Source organism: Osmerus mordax, chromosome 19 (assembly GCF_038355195.1).
Source record: "Osmerus mordax isolate fOsmMor3 chromosome 19, fOsmMor3.pri, whole genome shotgun sequence".
Classification (NCBI taxonomy): Eukaryota; Metazoa; Chordata; class Actinopteri; order Osmeriformes; family Osmeridae; genus Osmerus; species Osmerus mordax.
The window spans coordinates 3,422,109-3,449,356 of record NC_090068.1 but is presented as its reverse complement, the minus strand read 5'-3'; the positions used below and the strand labels follow the sequence as shown (position 1 = coordinate 3,449,356).

The 27,248-nt window shown below is 40.8% G+C and overlaps 1 protein-coding gene across 1 annotated transcript in view; it reads right to left on the bottom strand.

Annotated features, from left to right (window-relative positions):
* The window catches only part of doc2b (double C2-like domains, beta), a 196,668-nt gene that overhangs the window by 62,247 nt on the left and 107,173 nt on the right, over positions 1-27,248 (bottom strand). The window contains exon 4 of the mRNA XM_067257791.1: positions 14,134-14,243. Within this exon, the coding sequence (XP_067113892.1) occupies positions 14,134-14,243 (110 nt within the window). The remainder of the gene's footprint in view (positions 1-14,133; positions 14,244-27,248) is intronic.

Sequence of the window (27,248 nt, the reverse complement as noted above, 5' to 3'; positions counted from 1 at the left end):
TTCCAGGCTGTACAGGGAAGGTTAACACTCATAGTCTTCCCAAGGAGCCAAACATTCGACAGGCATGGCTGTTTGTCTATGAGAAGATCCCGGTGAAGTTCGACACTAAATTATTCATTTGCTCTGAACATTTCACCCAAGACATTTTTGACAACCTTGGACAATTTCAAGCAGGATTTGCTAAGAAGCTGAACCTGAAAAGAGGTGTTGTTCCGACCATATGCTCATCGCAAGCTGTAAGTACAGTATGATTTTGTCGCTAACAGTTATTAGCAATGCTAACGTTTCCTGTATCTAGAATAGGTAGAATGCTAAATATGTTTCTAAACACATCAACATACTTTACTTAGCAAATGATTCTAGCTAGACTAGCTGTAGTCGGCCTTAGAAGGGAAGCTTACGAAAAAATAGCCAGAAAACGAATAGCAGTCTGGCCTATTGCTAACGCCTGGCTAGATTATCTATTTGAAAGAACTGGAGAAAGGCAGGTGCTAGATACAGGATACGTTAGCAATGCTAATAACTGTTACCGACAAAATCGTATTACAGCTTGCGGTTGTGATGAACGTAAGGTCGGAAACGCACCTCTTTTCAGCAACAACTTCATAGCAAATCCTGCTTTACAATGTCCCAAAACCGTCCTTGGTGAAATGGTTAGCGCAAATGTGTCGAGGGTCGAACTGCACAGGGATCTTCTACGCTACGGTACTGTATATACACACATCAGCCATGCCCGTCTAGTCAATGTTAGCTAGACTCTAGCTCATCTGCTTTTTATTAACGCTGATTCGCAAGGAATGCAAGAACAGCTAGATAGCGAAAACACCTAGACTGTAGGCATGTGAACTAGTTTAGTTTACTAACGCAAGAGCATAGGTAGTGTGATGATTTAGCCTAGTTTATTGGCTATGGGGCTTACGTTGTTTCATGTTCCTGACTGTTTCATTCAAATAAATAACCTGTGTTGTTATGTAAATCTACAATTCACGATGCATGTTTGTCCAGATCTTTGTCAGGTTATTTTTCAGCAAGATATCTAGAGCTAGCTAACTGAAGCGCGAGTTGAATCACGACATAGTTTGGTTGCCAAACTGTAACGTTCTACCCACCTAGCTAAGTCAATACAGTTTGCTTCGACAACAGAAGTGGAAACAACTAACGTTATCATTTCAAATGATATCTAGTCAATCTGTTAAACAGTTTCACTCGTCGAAAACCAACCAATCAGCGCGCAGCGCAACAATACGCATGCGTTAATAACAATGCCTGTAAAATCAATAAACTGTGAGTCAGTGGACACCGACTCGGTGAACGAGGAGTTTTAGGTAGGGTTGGGTACGCAACCGGTAGGGATTGGACCGGATTAGAACGCAACATGAAGTTCCACTTCATGTGTCGACTGAAATATTTTACCTCTGTTGCTCTGAAACGGATGTAAAAATATCACACTTTCTCTGTAGTCTACCGTTAGCTAGCTACCGTAAAAGTAGGCTACTTTTAAAATGCCATATTTTCCTTCTGGGCTCACCAAAACAGACATAAAAGCATATTAACCATTCACTGCACGTGATCGCTAGTAAACATATTACACTTCCTCTGCTAGTCTATCGTTGGATATCTATCTTTTAGTGCATTTAAAATGCCTAAAGCAAAGCGGTCGAAAGTGAGACTGTAGCCTATTTCACAGCCAATGATTCCGACATAGCAAAATGCAACAAATGTTTCAAAACTATTACGTTACAGTAGCTTCAAAGGGGGTTCTTAATGAATTATGCATTATAAGTAGGCTAAATGCTTGAAAAATGAAAAGAGAAAAACTTAAGGAGACAGACCCACCTGCAACCGACGCAAGCAAGCACACCCTACAATTTCCCCAGAAATTGTACCCTCTAGTTGTTGCTTGCTTTTCTATAGGTACACAACTTTTGAGGTTCATGTTGCTTAATTGTAACTTGTTTAACTACAGTACTGTGCATAAGTCTTGGGCACCCAAGATTTTTTACGCAAATAATGTCTTATACTGTATTTCTTCAATTAAATGGTACAGCTTTTCTTGAATTACATGTTTCGATGAGGGCGGTGTGTACACGAGGGCAGCTTTTATTATTATTATTTAATTCGTAATTAAGAACAACACAGGAATTGCGCAAAGCAGTTTAGTAGGCGACGTCTCGTCGGTGAGGAGGCAGATGAGGATACTAATAGTGATGCAGAAAGTTTTGTAACGTACCTATTTGTAGTAAAAATAAATTAGAATTATAGTAAATCTAAATTTAATGTTGCTCCATTGTTTCGTTTAAGTGTATCAGATTTGAATGCAATGTTTAATCAAACAAATATATGTGAATTTTTTAATTTGTGCAGCAGTATAAAAGTGCAATTTTGCTAAACTTTAAAATTTATAATTTCATTATTTCTTAATGCATTTTTCCTTAACCTTTTTTATTTTTTATTGTACCTAAGACTTTTGCACAGTACTGTACATGCTCTTATGGTTCTTCCCTTTGGCACTTAATTTGGTTTTTCACAATGTATGCTTCATGTTTTGGCTACCCGCAATGTTTTGGGGCTATCTCGTTGTTATGATCAGTGACCTATGCACTTTTGTAAAGTTCTCTCTTGGAAGTCGCTTTGGATAAAAGTTTCTGCTAAATGAATAAATGTAAATGTTAAATAAAAATAAAAACTATAAAAGAGCCTTTCTTTGATTTAATACGTTTTTCAAGAATCGGTTTAGGAATCTGAATTGTTTTAAAAGTACCGGCCCGGCATTGGAATCGTAAAAATCCAAACAATACCCAGTCCTATTCTTAGGTCATTTTGCTACTTGCAAAGCTAGTTACAGCTGACATAAAAACAGCCCAGGGTGGTGTTATTGCAGAAAACAGCTGGCTACATCCACGGTGTCGCCCTGTTTGTTTAGCAGAACTGTCCGTGTTTTTGTTAGCTAGCTAGCTTCCAGGAGGTACTGTCTACTATCTGGCTATAGCTAGCTGGCAGAAGTGCAAGGCCACACAAGTACCCCTCATTGCAGAGTGCAATTCTGGGCGAGGCTCAATGTTGATTGACCAATGACAGGCTCAACGTGGCCTCAATGTTTTACAATCCTGGGGCCTGTACTACGAATCAAGATTTGCCGTTAGCGAGGTAACTTCAGGTTCAACCCAGGGTTTTCTGTACTACGACGTTGGATCACTTGTTACCGGGGTAGGTCGCCATGGTAACACATGCTGAACGGCTAACCTGGTCGGGAGCAGGTTAAGTTGGAGATCAGAGATCAACCGGTATAAAAGTCCCGCCCACTAACTCATTCTTGAGGATAATGCCGTCACCGTTCATAGAAGATCCTGTGGAGCTTGGTGCGCGGATAGTGAGAGGTGCGCTCAGAAGAGCAAGAACATTTAGAGACCGGCAAAACCCTTTCGCATTCCCTCATGAGTATCTTAATGAAAGATATAGATTCTCAGCAGAGGGAATTACGTATCTTTGCCAGCTTCTTGAGCCGTATGTTGCCAATGCGACACATCGAAGCCGTGCGCTCACAGTCCCACTATATATAGCGTTTCGTTATTTCGCTACCTACTTTTATAGTGTGGGCGATGCGGAGAACCTGAGCAAGAACACGGTCTGCCGCGCAATTTGTAAAGGATTTTCATCAATGGCTGTTGCCACCATATTCTGATTAATGGAGTGATGAAAAAGAGATATCCAAAGTGCCCTTTGTAAAAACTTTGGACTCTAATATCTTAACAAAATGAAACAAGGATTTTCATTCTGTCTTCATGCAATGTTCTGATTTCCGTTCTGGAAATGTATGCAAATTATATCATATTTTACAACTTAATGCATCATTTGCTCATTTAAACATACATTTACAGGAAACTAGTAATGAAACCAATATTTGACCTAATATTAGTTATCAGCTGGGGAGGTTTCATGTTGATGTTATCCCTGGGGTGTCCCTTAACCCATTCTGTTGTCCTTGGGTTGCTTTGAGCCTTTTTCTAATCATTTCCATATCAGAAATTTGTGTTTCTTTCAACCAAAACATTTCAAACCAAAAAGAACAATGTGTATGGTACCATACAATGCTCTTCACAAGTTAAATAAATGATAATTTCACTACTTTCATTGAATTTGGATGTTTCATTCACTTTTATAGCATTTTTCAAAAAGAATAAATAGGACATTGAAAGAAACAAATGGTGAAAACCCCCACAAAAGACTCAAAATGCACAACAAAAAAAGCCACAAAAAGGTATAAAAAGACCAAAACGTAGAACAAAGTTTAACAAATACATCCTTATGTGTTCTCCCTTCCCTAGGAACACAGAAACGCCAGCCTTGTTTTTTAAATTAAAAGCCTCTTATACTCTATATCGAGCTCCAGGGTTCTTTTATACAGGGCCCTCACATTGTCTGCTCCAACCTGAAACAAAGAACATTGTCCCTTTGCAAGGCACACTTGGAGAAAGTTGAAGGTGTCCATTTGACTACTGTGTTTCAAGGTTCATTGCTCATAATTTACATTTACATTTACATTTAGTCATTTAGCAGACGCTCTTATCCAGAGCGACTTACAGTAAGTACAGGGACATTCCCCTGAGGCAAGTAGGGTGAAGTGCCTTGCCCAAGGACACAACGTCAGTTGGCATGACCGGGAATCGAACTGGCAACCTTCGGATTACTAGCCCGACTCCCTCACCGCTCAGCCAACTGACTCCCTAATTTGTGTCTTTGTCTTGGCCTTGAAGTGGAGGTATAGGCTCAGGGGGAGGAAGACGTTCCTTTAACCCTTGTGTTATCTTCGGGTCTTTCTGACCCATCAGTCATTGTGACCCACCTTCGTATTGCGACAAATTTACCTCATACAAAAACAAAGTGAAGCATTTTCTTTTAACTGTCGGGCTGTCTCAGACCCCCCACATTGGAATGGTTAAAAGAAAATTATTTTTATTTGTTTTTGTATTGGGTAAAATTTGGTAAACACAACGATGGTTCGTTATGAACCTTTGGGTCATGTGACCCGAAGGCAGCACGAGGGTTAACACCGCAATTTAATCAATTGAGTCATATTTGAAATAAGCACTGTAAGGACTTGTGTCTCATGTTCAGACCACCACCATTAGCAAGTCATTACAGACACTTCAATCACAGCCACACGTTCACACAGTCTCACCATCTGCGTTGCAAGTGGTAAATAAAACTCAAAAGTGTACCTCCAAAATGCTCTCTGAGCAGGCAGACACAGTTTCCTGATCATCTAGGACCTCCACTTGAGAAAGTAACAGTAATACATTTCACTCCTACAATATTAATAAATAATTGTTGAATGAACATGGTCACATAGATTACTTGAAACATACATATGCTTGGGTTTCCGAGCTGCTGCCACCAGGGTCTGAAGAAATGCCACCTTCCACTCCTTCCATCATGGGGCGACCCTGATAGCTGGAGAGGGCCAGCTCCTCAGCAGGAGTGAAGTCCTGTGGAGGAGGGCCCCCTCAGTTTTCATGCCTTATTTTTCTTCCTGTTGGCTGCAAGCAATTTCATTGTTCTATAGGCCCTTTGTAGCTATACCAATATCCTACAAAAGGGACTGACTCAGGCAATTCAGCCTTGTACTTGTTAGCCTTAAAATATGTGCAAGTAGGTATTGCCTACTGCTACTTACCGTTTTGAATTATGGTTTTATATTTATTTTTCATTTGCTCCCACGATCGTTTGCCACTGCCAGGGTTTACATTTAGTCATTTAGCAGACGCTCTTATCCAGAGCGACTTACAGTAAGTACAGTGACATTCCCCTGAGGCAAGTAGGGTGAAGTTCCTTGCCCAAGGACACAACATCAGTTGGCATGACCGGGAATCGAACTGGCAACCTTCGGATTACTAGCCCGATTCCCTCACCGCTCAGCCACCTGACTCCCAGGTTGCAACTAAAATAATACAGCAACAAAAGTTTAACGTTATGGAATGCACACGTGTAATTATGGTCACATCTTGTGCCTGGGGCACAAGATATCAATAAGTCATGTAGCTTACGCATTTACAGCGTCTGCTATTTTCTGCCAGCTTGGCAGCAGCGACTTTGTTGATTTTTGTCTGTATTATATGTCTGTATTCCTGATATGTTTGTATTACAATATTTCATGCAGGAGGAGTAGACAAAGTTTGGAAGATTATTGTCGGCTCCTCCTGCGTGAAATGTGCGGCTCTTGTTTTGTCCATGTTTGCGATTGGACATACGGTGCAAACACCGCCCCTTTATGTGAACGCGCACGTCTCTAGATTGGAAAGATCTGGGTTGAGTTAGAGAGATGATAACCGCCGTCGTGATACCACTTATCGTGATTGCGATTGTTACGCTTCGCGTAGCCGGGTAACTGAAAGTGATCCAGAGCATGTTGATCTTGATTCGTAGTACAGGCCCCTGGTTTTAACAATTCTTAAGTTTTCGTTTGTTTTAGCGACAGTTAATAGCTAATTCTGAGTTTTGTTGCTATAGGTGACGAGTTGCCTCATGTTATAGTCATGTTGAATGCAGTAATCAATAAAGCAATAATTAGCCTATGAATAGGCTACTGTGTGGTTAGGAAATCTAATATGTCCAGAAAGAAGAGACAGAGAAAGGATGTTAAAATAGCCATATAGTTCAGTATTCCACAACTGAGCCAGAGCATGTTTTTATGCATGTCTGTTACTCGGTTGGAGCGGAATGTCTTCTTTTGAGTTAGTGGCAGATCGCATCGGAGCGCACTGTATCGTTTGACATTGTTAAGTCCGCCTCAAGTCAAGTGTCATTGGTCAATAAAAACGGCGAGCCTCGACCACATTAAGGCCACTTATTGGTCAATCAAAACTTTGAGCCTCGCCCACATTGAAGCCTCACCCCGAATTGCACTGGAATGAGGGGCTTCTCAGGTCATACGCACAGACACCAAGGTGATGTTTCATATGTAGCTCTAGCTAAGTAGCTTGATTTGCTTTTCTGTGATATCAACACTGTATTTTTGTCAGTGTTAGTCTACCTACCCCCTGCATGGAGCGAAGCACAACCATCCAGTGTTGGAGACAGCAGAGCAGAGCAGAGCAGATAGATTTAGCTATACTTTTGTTAAACAATATGTCCTACACCGGTCTTAACTGGTGTGTAACCTCAGCATTAACCTAACTTGCTCATTAAGTAATGACGCAAAAATAATTTCGTTTCCGAAACATAATTTATTTCACAAAACAATTAGCCTATTTTTGTAATTATTAGTCTCCTACCCCTGCTGGGGCTCCTTGGACACCGAGTTCTATTGTCGGGTTTTCGCTGCGCAGTCCGCCCTGCTCCTTGTACGGCGCTCCTTCCCACCCGACCCTGGAGTGCACAGTCGCGGCCCGCCCGGCCCCTGCCCCTTTCACCTCCTCCAGCCCTCCTTCCCCTCCCCACTCCATCACCCGCTGCCCCTCTGTCCGGCCCCGTGGGCACCGACCGCTGGGGATGCCCCATCTTGCTGCAGAAGGGGCAGATGATCTGCCACGATTTCAATGACAGAGGTTGCTCCGTGTGTCAAACCTCAAGCTTGTGTGGTTCTATGCTCTTCCTCTGAGGCTTTATTCACAAAACTGTTTATCTTACCACTAAGAGTTCTCATAAATAGAAGTAAAAGTTCTTAGCTAAGGTTTGGAGGTGATATAGTAACAAAAGAACTGGCCCAGCTGCAACCGACGCAAGCAACCCCACAATTTCCCCAGAAATTATCTCTAGTTTTTGTTTATTATTTTGCGCTTATTGTGGAAGGAATGAGCATTACACCAAGGCCTGTACTCTGCAGTGGGATTCATTTGGAGGTGGAGGGTTTGTCATGGTCTGGGGCTGTGTGTCCCTGCATCATCGGACTGAGCTTGGTGTCTTTGCAGGCAATCTCAACACTGTGCGTTACAGGGAGGACATCCTCCTCCCTTATGTGTTAACCTTCCTGCAGGCTCATCCTGAGAACTCCTAACACACAGAACTGCTCGTTCTGTGTGTTATTTCCTGCAAGACAGGGAGTGTCAGAAATATTAATATATCAAGCATTGCACAGTCAGTCGGTGAACAAGTTAAGAAAGCTGTATTGCTTGCGGCCACAAGGAGACAAAACATCACACGCCATTGTGCTACAAAGTTTGTTCGCTAGTATGTTGTACTAGCAACCTATTTAAACAGAAACGCTCTTGACAGTCATTGGTTAAAACGAAGGCATGCAAATGTCCCATGGCTCTTCTTTCATTGGCTCCCTTGCATAGACCTTGCGCGCGTGTGTGCGTGCGTGTTTGAGTGTGTGCGTGTTTACAACGTCAACCCTGATTAAAACAAAACAGCAGAATCTCCGGTCCTGATGTCGTAAAAGCTCCTCCATATACAGTTAGGTCCATAAGTATTTGGACATTGACACAATTTTCATCATTTTGGCTCTGTATACCACCACAATGGATTTGAAATGAAACAATCAAGATGTGCTTTAAGTGCAGACTTTCAGCTTTAATTTCAGGGTATTTACATCCAAATCAGGTGAACGGTGTAGGAATTACAATACATTTTATATGTGGCTCCCCCCTTTTTAAGGGACCAAAAGTAATTGGACAATTGGCTGCTCAGCTGTTCCATGGCCAGGTGTATGTTATTCCCTCATAAAGGGAGTTGGTTATTTCATTGACAAGGAGCAGATAAAAGGTCTAGAGTTCATTTCAAGTATGGTATTTGTGTTTGGAATCTGTTGCTGTCAACTCTCAATATGAAGTCCAAAGAGCTGTCACCATCAGTGAAGCAAGCCATCGTTAGGCTGAAAAATCAAAACAAACCTATCAGAGAGATAGCAAAAACATTAGGTGTGGCCAAATGAACTGTTTGGTACATTCTTAAAAAGAAAGAACGCACTGGTGAGCTCAGCAACACCAAAAGACCCGGAAGACCACGACCACCCAGAAGACCACAACCACTTCTGTCATCCACCACAACTGTGGTGGATGACAGAAGAATTCTTTCCCTGGTGAAGAAAAACCCCTTCACAACAGTTGGCCAGATCAAGAACACTCTCCAGGAGGTAGGCGTATCTGTGTCAAAGTCAACAATTAAGAGAAGACTTCACCAGAGTAAATACAGAGGGTTCACCACAAGATGTAAACCATTGGTGAGTCTCAAAAACAGGAAGACCAGATTAGAGTTTGCCAAAAAACATCTAAAAGAGCCTGTACAGTTCTGGAACAACATCCTATGGACAGATGACACCAAGATCAACTTGTACCAGAATGATGGGAAGAGAAGAGTATGGAGAAGGGAAGGAACTGCTCATGATCCAAAGCATACCACCTCATCAGTGAAGCATGGTGAAGGTAGTGTTATGGCGTGGGCATGTATGGCTGCCAATGGAACTGGTTCCCTTGTATTTATCGATGATGTGACTGCTGACAAAAGCAGTAGGATGAATTCTGAAGTGTTTCGGGCAATATTATCTGCTCAGATTCAGCCAAATGCTTCAGAACTCATAGGACGGCGCTTCACAGTGCAGATGGACAATGACCCGAAGCATACTGCGAAAGCAACCAAAGAGTTTTTTAAGGCAAAGAAGTGGAATGTTCTGCAATGGCCAAGTCAATCACCTGACCTAAATCCAATTGAGCATGCATTTCACTTGCTAAAGACAAAACTGAAGGGAAAATGCCCCAAGAACAAGCAGGAACTGAAGACTGTTGCAGTAGAGGCCTGGCAGAGCATCACCAGGGACGAAACCCAGCGTCTGGTGATGTCTATGGGTTCCAGACTTCAGGCTGTCATTGACTGCAAAGGATTTGCAACCAAGTATTAAAAGTGACAATTAGATTTATGATTATGTTAGTTTGTCCAATTATTTTTGGTCCCTTAAAAAGGGGGGGGCCACATATAAAATGTGTTGTAATGCCTACACCGTTCACCTGATTTGGATGTAAATACCCTGAAATTAAAGCTGAAAGTCTGCACTTAAAGCACATCTTGATTGTTTCATTTCAAATCCATTGTGGTGGTATACAGAGCCAAAATGATGACAATTGTGTCAATGTCCAAATACTTATGGACCTAACTGTAGGTGTCAAGCAAATGGTCACCAGACCTCGCGTTTCCATCTACCCCTGGTCAAACAGTATCTCTTTGAAACAAACAAACCCTCAACAGCTTGTAGTCTTAGTCAGTAACAAATGCTCACTCTTCCCCCAGGTCAAGATAAGGGCCCAGTATGTTTACATAAGCCTAGAGTTAATTCAGGCGTAGCCTCTCTTTGCACACAAAGCTCAACACAGTATCATTTTATACAGAATAAAAAGTTACATCTTCAAAGTCCTGCCATGGCCAGCGAAGAACCTGGATCTCAGTCCCATTGAGCATGTCTGGGACCTGTTGGATCAGAGGGTGAAGCCTAGGGCCATTCCCCCCAGAAATGCCCAGGAACTTGCAAATGCCTTGGTGGAAGAGTGTGGTAACATCTGACAGCAAGAACAGGTAAGTCTGGTGCAGTCCATGACGAGATACACTGCAGTATTTAATGAAGTTGGTGGTCACTCTAGATACTGACTGTTACTTTTGATTTTGATCCCTTTTGTGAAATCTTCGACGCAGCACATTATTTTTATTGATACGTGAGGTAAGCGCTAAGGCTCAAATGCTATTTTGTCAAGTAGCTTTTAATGTCTACAGACATGGAGGGCACACTTGCTACCAGAGTCTAGGAGTGCTGCTAAAGGAACAATGATTTCAACAGGTTTCCTTTCACCTTTTTGGAGTGATTTTTCAACAAAGGACTTTGGCATTCTTAAATGTTGATATCTCAAACAGTTAAATGCCCAAAAGTCACAGTTCGTCAGACACAATCAAATGGTTACCCGTTTTTGTCTTGTGGTCTCTTTCACAAGTTAAACACGACAGGTGTAACTGTGGTCTCCTTTGTGTCATCAGATAATCTCATCAGTGACAACAATGGTCAGTCATGTGTAGACAGTGTTAAAGTGCAAAATGGTGATAACATTGATCTGTTCTCATAGCAATATTTCAAACAAATAGAAGTTATACTTATGACTATTACAGCAATATATCAAACAGCCAGCCATACCCCCCCCCCCCCCCCCCTGTTAGTCCCATGTCTGTGAAACTTGTTCAGTTTATGTCTTAGTTGTTGAATCTTCATGTTCGTTCATAAAGGTATTTACACATGTTAAGTTTGATCTAAGGTCTCCTTTGATGTTTTAGTAGCTTTCCTCACATAAATGACTCAATCACATTGAGGGTCTAACTTGAATAGCGTCATGATGACCACATAAAAAATGACATACGATGTACTTTTTAAAATGTTTTTAGTTTTTTTGTGTTAATAAAACTAACAATGAACCAAAATGCACTCTGCATGATCATTTGGACCTTTGCAGTTGTAGACTACTTGAGGTATTACAGCTGCTTTATGTGGAGTGACAATGTCAGGACGCATTACCTAGTCACAAAAATAAATATTTCTGAATACTGTTTCTCCATTTTGCAGCACATTTTTGCCAGGGGCTGTGTGCCTTGTGCTTTACAAGGATGGAGATGAATAAAGGCCATATCTCCTCAGACTGCACATTCTGGTCCAAAAGGTTCAGTTTAGACATCCACAATAGTTCAGATATCATAATCCTATTTAATACACTTAGTTTAAAACTAATGTGAGGTACTGCATTAGCAAGTGATTTACAATGAGACGTGGTGAGAAAATGTTCACATATATATATATATATATTCCCTGTCCTATAATTTTTGTTGTTTACATAAGACGAGTGGCTCCCGATGGCAGGAGCTAGAAGAGATTTCAGTTCCCATGGCAACAGGCAGAGACAGTCTAAGGAAGGCTTTGGTGTGACCTTGTGAATCATCAGGTGGGCTCAACCTAATCATCACACCACATTCACACACACAGATGCACTAACATAGTCTCCAATCCTTATCTTTCTATTTCTACCCCTCTCTCTCATAAACACGGACACACCATGCACTAAACTAACACACTAACTCACTCAGCACAACACACAGACAATGTGTCTGTCTGCACCTGCTTGTGTGTATGTGTTTTGTCTGGAGGCCAATAGTCAGACAGACCATTACAAAGCGCAAAATAACTCACAAAGAGAGTGGCCAGTAACCAACCTTTTAAAAGGACCCCTTTCAAAATTTCAGTCTGAGTGGTTGCACTACCAAATTCTAAAGCCAATTCCTTACTTAATATGTAAATAAATGCAGATTCATATATGTAGAAGAGGTTGTTGGTACACAGGGGTAGTGGATGTTCTCTACTGACCGTCTTTTTGTTTAAACATGTAGAACTCTGATATATGAGAACTGGTACAAATCTCCTTAGAAATATCCACTTGGAGCAACAACAACAACAACAAATCCGAATTTGTTCGGCCCATTTGAAACACTATAATAATGGTTGGATTTCATATTCTAAACCCCCCTCAGTTTTGCTCACATCACTTCCAGTACAAAATCGTTTTTTTACTGCTTCAGTGATCTTTACTTGGATCAATACTGCGGATACAAGTCTTACAACAGAGAGTTAAGTGATTGGGAGCCCTTGAGGGTGGCAATCACTATACACTTACATTTAGTAGACGTTTTTACCCATAGTTATCCAGGATGCAATGTATACACTGCGCAACATTGAAGGATGGAACTTTCTCTTCCTACGACTAAGCAAGATCACTGTGTAGTATGCACAAACACACTAAGTAAACACTTATCACAGTGAAAATAGTGTATTGATTGTGGCCAGTTGATATATTTAGGCAGGTTGCGCTATGGGTTCAAATAAAATAAAGGTATCACAGACAAGTTTTATTCCCTTGGGTATAACACAGCACATTCATCAATGTCATTAGTCAAAAGACATTGACAGAGACCAGTGACTCGGATTTGAAATCCCTACTCTGGAACCAAGGCACCACCACTGACACTAGTCGGTAATAATACGCCTAGAAAAAAAACATTATTATTGACAGCCAATTAGTTTGTGTGGGTCATCAACACCTCTACTGAAACGAACAAAGCCCATCCACTGAAGCAGATAAATCAACTGCCGAGCTAATTAGCTGTTAGTTTAAATTCATAGTCATTAGTGTCCAATACTGGCTGATGGGCAAAACAACATCTCCCAATGATGGGCTAAATCATGTTGATTAGTTTATTTAACGAAAGCTGTTCTGTTCCCATTATCTCACATAGATTCAGAACAATTTAATCAGAAACAAACGGGGGATTTGTTTGTTGTGTGAAGCAAGATGATATTCTTTGGTGGTGTGCCTGATGACATAAATTACAGAAAAATACAGCAGGACCTAACCCCAAAGAGCGGCCCCTAGGGAAGAACAGCCCCTAGGGAAGGCCTTTTCATATACCATTATGTCCCAGACACATTACATTCACATTTATTCATTTAGCAGACGCTTTTATCCAAAGTGACTTCCAAGAGAGAGCTTTACAAAAGTGCATAGGTCACTGATCATAACAACGAGATCAGACATTGCAGGTAGCCAAACATGAAGCATGTTTGGACACCTAAGAGTCACCGTATTTCCTTCCAACACTTCAATGACTCTCATTAAATCCACTGACACATATGAGGGCCGCTTTTCATAATGTACACACTGATCAGCGTTAGACTGCTATACAATTAGTGGACCGGGATGGGAAACCTGCTGCCTTTTACCAACACTGGGTTTTTGTGGGCAGGGATTGAGAGATTGGGTCAAAGTCAATTACTTGGTAGGAAAAGCTGCAAATACCCAAGTCAGTATTACTGACATTTGTCGACAATATCAAAACTGTGTTAACTCTGCAAAACAAAGCAGCAAAGGTGAGAGTTTCTCTTTCATACACATCACTGACTGAAAAGAATTACTCACACAAAATGGACTGTGATTCCATTATATGCAGATTGTAGGAGTGAGAATAAACATTGGATATTGAACTGAATCAAATAATTGCTGTATTCAGGATAAAACGGCATTGTGGGTTGTATACTATCCTATTGCAACTGTATTTTGTGATAGGATGATGAGGATGAATGTAGAAAATATACTGTTAGAAAGCAGGAGGAGCAATTACCTGAGTGTTTTGCGGACCATATCCTCATCAGTGATGCCGTAGTAGGTCAGGGTCTCACTCCAGACAGGGTTGAGGGTGTTACGCAGGGTCTTGGTGCGCAGCTTGTTGGCCTATGTGACAGACAGAAAGGGAAGTAGTATTGAACTGACCATTCATTGTTAACAATAGAAATTAATATTCAACATGTGGTGTAATTTGATTAAAATGCTGATCCATTTCAACAACCTTTGCTCGGGTTAACACTGGCCTACAGGTCAACACCACTTGCACAGTTAAGATGCAAATAATTCATTTTTCTCTCATGTGAGCGAGTCAGCATTAGAATCATATGCCTATCCAAAAACATCATAGTGTATCAAACGCTGTCAGAGAAAGAATGTAACTGCCAGATTGCATTTACTTGAAACAATAGACACATCAAAGCATGCTGAGAGTATTATAAGAATCCACATATTCATTTTGGAGTGTTGAATTAACAGGAAATGTGACAAAGATGGAAATGTTCCTTCAATAACAGTCACTCAAATGTTTCAACATTTCAAATCTGTCCTGCTCAAGTCTGGAAGTGATTCCTACAGAGCCACCGTAAAAGTCGTTAACGTAACCTTACTGACCACTACTGTATAATATTGGTGATGCATAAGCTTTTGCAATAACAATTCAATAGGTGATTCTAACTTTGAGAAATTGTTAGATGTTTGACCTAGCAATAACGGGCTTATTTGTCACTAGAACCTGCAATCTAAAATATATGGGAAGAATAGGAATTATTTTCTTAGTAAAATAATCATACCACAGTCCATTTTGCTTTACATAAGACACCTCTCACAACAAAATCCAAAAAGAAAAGTCTGTATCTGGAATTATTGGCTTGTGGTAGTGAAGAATTTGGGGAAGACTGAGGCTGTGTGTATAAATTGCATTGACACTTTAATCGACTTCACAACCCTTATACACAGCCATTTTGACTAGATACGTCAGAGCTACAACGGTCCTATTATAGGTACATATGTAACATATTTTGTTTATGTACATCAACTCCATTTTCTAACACCTTCGTAGTAATCTCAATGGCATTTCAAAAGCACTGGGCCACAGTAACATGGCAACTCACACTCACAGTTGTGAGTTGACTCACCTGATGAGAGAAATACTGCAAGCTCTGAGTCCGTACCATCAGCGAGGCAGTGTTGATTCAAGCAAGAAAATAACACTTGTCTTTTTAGGATGCTGGGAACACCTGATTCTACCACTACCAATAGTCTGGAGGAGCTCACAGAGGCTGTGACGTCATACATCAGCTTCTGTGAGGATTGCTGTATACCAACACCCACCAGGGTGAGCTACAACAATGACAAACCCTGGTTCACAGCTAAACTCCGATGGCTTAGGTTGGACAAGGAGGAAGTGTTCAGGAGTAGGGACAGATCCAGATTCAAGCAGTCGAAGAACAAGTTTGGCAAGGCGGTGAGAGAGGCTAAACGGCTGTACTCATAGAGACTAAGACAGCAGTTCTCAGGTAACGACTCTACTTCTGTCTGGAGAGGGCTTAAGGCCGCAATATGCTTCTGCATCTCCGTTTACGGATGGGCGGGCGCATGGATACGCACGGATACGGACGGATAGACTGCGTTTATGGTTCTCCGTAGGCTGTGGGTGCTGAAAACAATTCACCGCCAGAAGAGTAGGTAGCGCAACGGTTTTTTGTAAATCGTCGTGGAGTGTTTATTTACCTAGGTTATCGAGAAGTCGGAGCAAATGTACAAATTAGCCGTTTCATCAATAACATACGCACATTTTCAGCAACTACACTGCCCATTTATCGTCACATTTTAATTCAGATGCTGATTTACATGTACTGTTTAGCTGAAATATGAATTGTGAAAACTTACAGCAATGGCGGTCAAAGGATTCTGTTCGTCCTGTTTATCCCGGCAACCCCGCCCCCACCCCTGACGCAAGCGATTCTTAATACTGACCAATCACAGCCAAGGGGGTCTCCGTAGCTCTAGATAGTTAGAAAATTCAGGAGGTGCACGTCGAGCTCTCCGAGGGCTGACGGAGAGCTCGTAGAGGGCGTTCCTCGGAGAAGAGGGCGTTCCCATGTGTCCGTTTTTCGAAAAACGCAGAAGCATATATAAGCCTTTAGGCAGATCACCAACTACAAGCCCAGAGCTCCCCACTCAATCAACAACTCTCGCCTGGCCAACAACCTGAACGAGTTCTACTGTCGATTTGAAAGACAATTGGACTGTCCTGACCGACACCTTACCAACCCTAGAGGCCCCCCCTCCTCCACCACCACACAGAAGAGGCTCTCCATTCAGGAGGGAGAAGTTAACAGACTTTTCAAGAGGCAGAACCCCCGCAAAGTAGCTGGGCCGGACTCTGTCTCTCCAGCCACCCTGAAGCACTGTGCTGACCAAGGGCCTGTACTACGAATCAAGATCAACATGCTCTGGATCACTTTCAGTTACCCGGCTACGTGAAGCGTAGCAATCGCAATCACGATAAGTGGTATCACGACGGCGGTTATCAACTCTCTAACTCAACCCAGATCTTTCCAATCTAGAGACGTGCGCTTTCACATAAAGGGGCGGTGTTTGCACCGTTTGTCCAATCGTAAACATGGACAAAACAAGAGCCGCATATTTCACGCAGGAGGAGCCAACAATAATCTTCCAAACTTTGTCTACTCCTCCTGCGTGAAATATTGTAATACAAACATATCAGGAATACAGACATATAATACATTCAAAAATCAACAAAGTCGCTGCAGCCAAGCTGGCAGAAAATAGCAGACGCTGTAAATGCGTAAGCTACATGACTTATTGATATCTTGTGCCCCAGGCACAAGATGTGACCATAATTACACGTGTGCATTACATAACGTTAAACTTTTGTTGCTGTATTATTTTAGTTGCAACCCTGGCAGTGGCAAACGATCGTGGGAGCAAATACAAAATAAATATAAAACCATAATTCAAAACGGTAAGTAGCAGTAGGCAATACTTGCACATATTTTAAGGCCAACAAGTACAAGGCTGAATTGCCCGAGTCAGTCCCTTTTGTAGGATATTGGTGTAGCTACAAAGGGCCTATAGAACAATGAAATTGCTTGCAGCCAACAGGAAGAAAAATAAGGCAAAGAAAACTGAGGGGGCCCTCCTCCACAGGACTTCACTCCTGCTGAGGAGCTGGCCCTCTCCAGCTATCAGGGTCGCCCCATGATGGAAGGAGTGGAAGGGGGCATTTCTTCAGACCCTGGTGGCAGCAGCTCGGAAACCCAAGCATATGTATGTTTCAAGTAATCTATGTGACCATGTTCATTCAACAATTATTTATTAATATTGTAGGAGTGAAATGTATTACTGTTCTCTGCAGTGACAGGAAATACAGTGGTGTTGCTGCCACCACCCAATGTTGTCCCATTGTGCCATACAGAGGTAACAGTGAAACTAATAGTCATATGCCAGTATGTATGCCATATGTGGTTGCTGAATATTGATCAAATATGCCATTTACTTTCTCAAGTGGAGGTCCTAGATGATCAGGAAACTGTGTCTGCCTGCTCAGAGAGCACTTTGGGGGTACACTTTTGAGTTTTATGTACCACTTGCAACACAGATGGTGAGAGTGTGTGAACGTGTGGCTGTGATTGAAGTGTCTGTAATGACTTGCTAATGGTGGTGGTCTGAACATGAGACACAAGTCGTTACAGTGCTCATTTCAAATATGACTCAATTGATTAAATTGCTATGGTGTTAAACTTAGCAGGAAGAGGAACGTCTACCTCCCCCTGAGCCTAGGGCCTCCACTTCAAGACAAAGACACAAATTATAAGCAATGAACCTTGAAACACAGTAGTCAAATGGACACCTTCAACTTTCTCCAAGTGTGCCTTGCAAAGGGACAATGTTCTTTATTTGTTTCAGGTTGGAGCAGACAATGTGAGGGCCTTGTATAAAAGAACCCTGGAGCTCGATATAGAGTGCAAGAGGCTCGATATAGAGTATAAGAGGCTTTTAATAAAAAAAAACAAGGCTGGCTTTTCTGTGTTCCTAGGGAAGGGAGAACACATAAGGATGTATTTGTTAAACGTTTTTCTACGTTTTGGTCTTTTTATACCTTTTTGTGGCTTTTTTGTTGTGCATTTTGAGTCTTTTGTGGGGGTTTTCACCATTTGTTTCTTTCAATGTCCTATTTATTCTTTTTGAAAAATGCTATAAAAGTGAATGAAACAACCAAATTCAATGAAAGTAGTGAAATGATCATTTATTTAACTTGTGAAGAGCATTATATGGTACTCTACACATTATAAAACACACATTTCTGATATGGAAATGATTAGAAAAAGGCGAAAAGCAACCCAAGGACAACAGGGGCCCGTTCTCCGTACATCGCTTATTACATCCGAGATCAAATGACACATCCAAGATGACATAATCTTGCTTATCATGATCTGGCTAATTCGGTTCTTCGAACACACTTGTTGTTTATGATTAGTATAGCTGGATTGAGTTATACGTTGGTCTAAAAGGGGGTATGTATCGATAGTAGAAACCTTGATCAGCAACGCTGCTATTGGCTGCTCACATAAGTCTATGGCTGCTCACTGTGGCCAAAATGAGCGCCCTGTTTTTTCCGCAACAGAGCAACAGCTTGCTCGAAGGTTACTCAGAATTTTAAGATTTTATCAGAACGGCTGGCAAAAAGTAGCAGACCAAATTAAATTTAGAGGAGTGACGCGTTTTATTGCTTATTACAGTAAGCTAGGCCTATGTTTTTTTTATTTTTATACTTTCATATTTTCATGTATCATGTTTAATGTCATATGATGTGGTTTCAACAAATGCATTATGTAATGACACCCTCAAAAAGTATAGGCTAGCATATCGCGCTGTGCTTAAGGAGCCTATCTATCACGCAATGAGCAATTAATTCGGTTTCATGTTAAATTCTGCTAATTATTCTTGCACCTTCTGCAACAGGTTCCTGTAGTAAAAACGGACAAGACATGTCTGTGACAGACTTCCTGTATCACCTCTGCTTGTAAAGCCTCAATCTATTCGTGTTTACATAAAATAAACCTGCTCCCTAGCAGGTTTACGTTTACGGACCTGTTGCTATGACAGCAAGTCCAGGATGAGCTTCGAAGAACCGAACAATCCAAGATAATGACAAATCGTCAACAATCAAATCCAGCTAACTGAGTTAGCGACGTACGGAGAACGGGCCCCAGAATGGGTTAAGGGGAGACAACCCAGTGAATAGGGATAACATATCAACATGAAACCTCCCCAGTTGATAACTAATATTAGGTCAAATATTGTTTTCATTACTAGTTTCCTGTAAATGTATGTTTAAATGAGCAAATGATGCATTAAGTTGTAAAATATGATATAATGTGCATACATTTCCAGAACGGAAATCAGAACATTGCATGAAGACAGAATGAAAATCCTTGTTTCATTTTGTCAACATATTAAAGTCCAAAGTTTTTACAAAGGGCACTTTGGATATCTCCTTTTCATCACTGCATTAATCAGAATATGGTGGCAACAGCCATTGAAGAAAATTGCGAGGCAGACCGTATTCTTGCTCAGGTTCTCCGAATCACCCACAATATAAAAGTAGGTAGCAAAATAACGAAACTGTATATATAGTCTGTGGGACTGTGAGCACACGGCTTCGATGTGTCGCATTGGCAACATACGGCTCAAGAAGCTGGCAAAGATACGTAATTCCCTCTGCTGAGAATCTATATCTTTCATAAAGATACTCATGAGGGAATGCGTTCATAGAGCTCCACAGGATCCTCTATGAACGGTGACGGCATTATCCTCAAGAATGAGTTAGTGGGCGGGGCTTTTATACCAACTTAACCTGCTCCCGTAGGCCGTAAGGTGAACCCTGTTATCGTTTCAACCCGCTGCACAGTCTGGCATCTACACAATCTTTAGCTCATAAAAAAGAACGAGTCCTGCTTAAGCTACCAAAAAAAAGTTTGTCGCTGAAATTCCAGTCGATTGTCGATGCGTCTATGTTTTATGCAGAACTACTTTCTTCAGAGCGTAATAGGATTTTGGTGGCACGGTTCGACACGTGATCCTTCTACACCAATAAGGTAGCTGCTTTTTGTCAACATGGATGGATATGGTTGTCAATAGAGGATGGGACCTTGCACGTTAGTGTTTCCTATGTTTATTTTGCCGTGGCGGCCCGCCACGACTACATTTCTGCCGCCATGGTATCAAAAATAGGGCTGTACAAAATTTTAGTACGTCTATGTGATTGTTAAGGCCGATTTATACTTCTCCGTTTTTACGGAGATGGACACAGGGAACGCCCTCTCCGTGCCCTCTCCGAGCCCCTCGGAGAGCTCTACGTGCACCTCCTGATTTTCCTGACTATCCGTCTGTCCGTCCGTCATTTTACGGATACCCCTTGGCTGTGATTGGTCCGTATTAAGAACCGCTTGCGTCAGGGGCGGGGTTGCCATGATAAACAGGACGAACAGAATCCTTTGACCGCCATTGCTGTAAGTTTTTACAATTCATATTTCAGCTAAACAGCACATGTAAATCAGCATCTGAAATAAAATGTGATGAGAAATGGGCAGTGTAGTTGCTGAAAATGTGGGTATTTTATTGATGAAACGGCTAATTTGTACATTTGCTCTGACTTCTCGATAACCTAGGTAAATAAACACTCGACGACGACTTACAAAAAAACGTTGCACCACCTACTCTTCTGACAGTGAATTGTTTTCAGCACCCACAGCCTTCGAAGTACTATAAATTCAACCAATCCGTCCGAGTCCGTCCGTCTGTCTGTCCGTAACGGAGTTGGAGAAGTATAATTCGGCCTTTAGAGTGCATGTCGGAGAATAGCATGGATACGCGCTTCACACCGCAGTTGAGATTGTGCGTCTTTGAGAAGTCGTATAGCTAACTTGTCAGTTAATTTAAGCCTGTTATTGTATTAGTCTATATTCTTGCTAATTTAAATTAAGTTAACTGGTGATCTGTATTATTCCCCTGCTAGCTAAATTGCACATGTCTGTTGATTCGATAGCGATTGCTGCCTTTGCTTACGTTTGTATTTTCGGTGCATTACTATGCAGAAGTAGTTTTAATTAATAAATAGTGGGTTTATTGTTATTATTTGCTACAGAATGCTTAGCCTATCAAGCTCAAATGAAGCAGACAGTGTACATGCTTTCGAGTACCTTAATCAATAGGCTACTGACCAACATCAATTATTAATACGTCAATGAATAATTGGCAGCATTTATGCCATTTAGAACATACTTTATGAGTGGAAGGTCTCTAAGTAGCCTAACCTTATTGCTTTAGGGGAAATAGTACGAAGATATGTGCAATATTATAGTTATTAAACTAGGCTATTACATTAACCTGAGGGGGGGGGGGGGGGGGGGACAGACTTATGTCGTTGTTGTAACATTCATTCATTAATTCTTCCACAAATGAAAACACTGATCAACCATAAAAACAATCGTAATGAAAAATATGAAATATGATATATAAAACTGTACAAAACAGAATAAGGAATAACAGATTAAGGACACTCAGTCCTCACTGTCAGTGTCAGGACAGTTATCTCCCAGTTCCTCAGTTTCTTTTGTGTGGCACAATTACAACAACGACATAAGTCTGTGCAACACAGTCCTGCAGAAAAACATGAACATCTGCCTGTCTCACACGCACTTTTGCAGCCGCAGTGTATCACATGCAAAACACTGTCAGGGGCCGAATTTCTGTTATGTGCAAGGTCCCATCCACTATTTGCCAAACATATCCATCCATGTTGACAAAAAGCAGCTACCTTATTGGTGTAGAACGATCACGTGTCGAACCGTGTCACCAAAATCCTATTACGCTCTGAAGAAACTAGTTCTGCATAAAACATAGACGCAACGATAATCGACTGGAATTTCAGCGACAAACTTTTTTTTGGCAGCTTAGCACGAATCGTTCTTTTTTATGAGCTAAAGATTGTGTAGATGCCAGACTGTGGAGCGGGAATCATTTTCTAAAAGACTTTTCGTGGTTCACCTTGCAGCCTACCGACCAGGTTAGCCGTTCAGCATGTGTTACCATGGCGATCTACCCGAGTAACAAGTGATCCTCCGTCGTAGTACCGAAAACCCTTGGTTGAACCTGAAGTTACCTCGCTAACGCCAAATCTTGATTCGTAGTAAAGGCCCCAGCTGTCTCCGGTGTTTACCAACATCTTACATTTAGCAGACGCTCTTATCCAGAGCGACTTACAGTAAGTACAGGGACATTCCCCCGAGGCAAGTAGGGTGAAGTGAATTGACCAAGGACACAACATCATTTTGCACGGCCGATAATCGAACCAGCGACCTTCTGATTACTAGCCCGATTCTCTAACCACTCAGCCACTTGACTCCATCCCTCTTTAACACCTCCTTGGAGAAATGCAATGTGTCAGCCAGCCAAGGTCAACAGGACTGATTTTATAGGGTATTTCACACTGTTCCTTAAGGTCTCTGAATAGGGTATGTAACATAGTTTGGGCTGAAAATGGCCCTGGTGCTGTTCTATGCGCCCTAATGCACCCTGTGAAATAGCCCTGGAATAAAACGAGAGGTTTTCTCCCTTTTATGGTTTGATCATGAATATATATAGATCAGCTGTGCGCTGATTGGTTGGTTTACAACGAGTGAAGCTACCGAGCAAATGTTGTGGAAAAAACATCACACTGTTGTAATTATGAACATGGGTAATGATTACGGATTAAATGATTGAAAATGAACCTTTTAATCACCTTTATTACTTTTATATGCTATATTGCTGAAAACCAGATGCAGAGCTGTAAACTGATTAGTATTACCACTCAAACATAGAAGAAATAGAGGCCAAATGTGGAATACCAGGGGTCTCATTTATAAAACTGTGCGTAGGATTCTTACTAAAAGTGTACGTACGCCCAAAAGCCTAAAATGGCGTACGCACACAAAAATTCAGATTTATAAAACCGTGCGTACGCACACCTGTACACAATGTTCCCTTTATAAATCACAGACTACCCACAAGAGTGCGTACGTGAATCTGCATTTTACCCCGCCCTGAACCCCGCCATTTTTAACCATAAATGGTCAATGCAAAGCACCTCATGAATGCTAATGCTAATCCAGTATATATTTGTACTCGCACAGTACAAAAACTGTGCGAGTGGCGTCAACTGTGCCAGTGATACCGCGAGTCGAGATACAATTTGAAAACAAAAGCGTTTTGTTATGAACAGTAATCTATTAAAGTCTGGACTGATGACGTGGAGTGTAGCGATTGCACGGGAGCTTAATGACTATTTCCAGTTTTTGACATATGATGATATATGCACAGTATTAAATAAATATATTTAGTTATACACTGTATTCTGCAATTCCGCTCAGCCATCTGGGAGTCAGATGGCTGAGCGGTGAGGGAGTCGGGCTAGTAATCTGAAGGTTGCCAGTTCGATTCCCAGCCGTGCCAAATGACGTTGTGTCCTTGGGCAAGTCACTTCACCCTACTTGCCTCGGGGGAATGTCCCTGTACTTACTGTAAGTCGCTCTGGATAAGAGTGTCTGCTAAATGACTAAATGTAAATGTAGTTATTTAAAAGTAGGATATGTGATATCTGCATTACATGCAGTCGGGCATTTCCCCCTCCTGCACTCCGGTAGTGGACAATATGATGGTGAGACAGCGCTGAATTTTGATTTAAAATTTGAGTTGATTGTACAAGGTGTTTATGGAACAATTATCACTCAGTACAAGCTAAAATAATACTGCTGGATTAAATCTTCATGATAATGATGAAATCGAGTGAAAAAAGTGTGTGAGGAAAACAAAATATATAAATATTAAGAGTAATCGTTCTTCCCACATTTACTTTCTGCAGTCTGACTACAGTACGGTCATCTGCGTCGCCAATTCCAACTGTTTCCAAAATGTGCGTAGGCCTACGGGAGGGTTAGAGTTTGCGTGGAGGACTGCACATTCTCCCATCAAGTTTGTTTTTTATAAATCACAACCTTTGCGTGGAAAGTGGCGTACGCACATTTTCAGCCCCGTTTAATGCGTACGCAAGCTTTATAAATGAGACCCCAGATAGAGTTTGAGTGCAAGAGAGAGAAGTATGTGTGTAGGCCTCTCCCATGAAGGACTACAAAGCCCAGATATTGAGAACTACAAGCGCCAGACATCAGGGGACAGATTTATGTCCTTAAACTCAGTATCCCTGTGCAGCTGGGCCGCAAGGCCTCACATCGGCCCTGGAAGGGGAAGATAGAGGAAAAGTACTGGCAATGTAAATTCTGTGACAATTGACCAACCGGGTGTGAATACATAAATGCATCTGTGACCAACTATAATGCACCAATGACAAAATATCACAAAATAATGGAAAGTAAATATATAAGCGAATGTCCAGAGAAAAATTCCAGTCGGACTCTGGGGTCTACTCACGTTTGTTGGAATCAATCTTTTGTGATGGATTCGAATGAACACTTTGCATCATACTTTGCTGCCGTTTCCGTGCTGTTTTACATTTTGATATTGGTTAAAAACTTAGCTTGTTATTTCGACGACACAAAGATGCAACACGGCCAACAGCACTCACTGAAACATCGAAGGTGGAGACTTGAAATAAAAACGTACAAATAAATCTATTGTGTCTACACAACACTGTTTTCAACAGATTGACTAGATATTATTTGAAATGATAACGTTAGTTGTTTCCACTTCTGGTGGGTAACGTTACAGCTTAGCAACCAAACTATCGTGATTCAACTCAGCTGCAGTCAGCTATCTTGCTAACTGATAAAAAAAAATAACCTGACAAAGATCTGGACAAACATGCATCGTGAATTGTAGATTTACATGACAACACGGGTTATTTATTGGAATGAAACACAGTCAGGAACATTAATTCACGTGTTAGCCCCATAGCCAATAAACTAACCCCTACAAAAAAGAAGTATACTTCAAGTTTATTTTGTAAGTATACTTAATATAAAAAGTATACTATTATCATGTTACTTAAAGTATACTAGCAGTGTACTTATTTATATACTATTTTTGTACTTATTTATATATTATTTTTGTACTAAGTAAACTGAATTGGTCCACTTTTTAGGTCATTTAGTACACTTTAAAGTACACTTATAGTGTATTTCAAGGTTTACTTTTGAATACTGTAAAGTAGCCTGTGTAGTGCACTTTCAGTTCATCAAGTATACTTCCTAAAGTACTTCAAAGTATACTTTGGAATACTCTAAAGTAGCCTGTGTAGTGCACTTTCAGTTCATAAAGTATACTTCCTAAAGTACTTAAAAGTATACCTTGGAATTTACCAGCTAACTTGCTTCGGAGACACTGAAAATGAATGGGGTTGAACGGTGGAAAATACAATGTTTGGAACTATAGGTCGCATGTGACACACTTTACTTCCGCATTCTTCGATAACATTTGAGGTTTGATTTTGAATACTGTAAAGTAGCCTGTGTAGTGCACTTTCAGTTCATAAGTATACTTCCTAAAGAGCCTCAAAGTATACTTTGCAATACTTTCAAGTGCACTTTTAATGAATGTAAGTACTTCAAGAAGTAAACTTAATAAATGTAATTTTACTATTACTTACTAATATATTATAAAGTTTAGGAGCCCCTCAAACGCCTCAGATTATAAGTCACTTAGCGAGAACGGGGACCCTTACAAAGTTCCACTGCAGATTCTTAGCTGAAAGAAGCTATTCACTACGCAAGCATTAAAGGAATCCAGCTCTTCTTATGAAACGTAACAGTCATTTAACTCATGGTTACAATGGTAAACCACCATAACAATGACCACGCAACAAAACACTACATTCTAAGCAGACACATTTAAAAAACGAAATTCATGAAGTTACATTTGTATTTCGAAACTTATCAGCACATTTTAAAACTATTTACCGCCTTGCATCATGGGAATTGACCAGCCAATGAGCCACGCTATCTTCATTTTTTCAACGTCGTTATTTCGTTCTTCAGTCAGTTTGACAGTATAACCTTCAAATGCATAATGCAACCCTTCTGTCTGCTTCTTTCTCAAGTAGCTTTTTCGTTTTTTTCCATTAATACTCCAATTGATAATTATTAGTATAAGATCATAGCGCTTCAGAATGTTTTGGCAGTAATTAAGGTTACAGCTTCAGTACCAAAAAAGATTCAATGTGCAATGCATAATAGATTTTCATATACATGAATAATTAGAATATACAAGATTTATTCTAAAATGTTTTACCTGTTATGTACTTTTAAAGTATTTTGACTGTTTTTGCTGTATAATAATAGAAAACGTACATCCTCCAGAAGAAGAAATGTATACGATTTCTGTTTCCAAGCATGCTTCTTAAAAGTATATCAAAAGTGAACTATTTTCTAAGTATACTTCTTAAAGGTATATCAAAAGTAAACTAGAGACGGTACAATTTCTGGGGAAATTGTAGGGTGTGCTTGCTTGGTTGCCGAGGGGTCAGTTTTTAATGACATTTCTTAACTGATATTTCTGTATATTTTATATAAAATGCATACTTGTTATTTATAAAGATTACATAGATTTAAAATCTTTTTTTTTGCTGCTTACAACTAAAAATACTAAGAGTGAAGTGTAGAATTAATTAGTTGTCTTCTCATTTCCCCTGCAAGAGGGAATGGTGAGCAGCCTAAATTTGGCAGACCGGTGTAAAAATTTACCTAATCTCTATGACTTAAAAGTCTCTTTAAGTTTTTCCCTTATTGTGATATTTTCAGGCATTTAGCCTACTCATATTGCATTCATTCATTAATAAAGAACCCCCTTTAAAGATTTTTCTAATAACAACGTTACCGGCAATAGCTCAGATGGAATTGCGATTCAAACAGTACCATCTGCTAACTGAAAATATGCCCCCAAAAACGTGAATAAGCTTGACATTTATTTAGTGTAAAATCGCTCATTCATAAAAAGCTCACTGGTAGCGATCATTGTCAGTCACAACGCAAAATGCGATATAGCCATAGACTTATAAGGATAGGCTATAGCCCTGTGTGGAGAAGCTGCCCC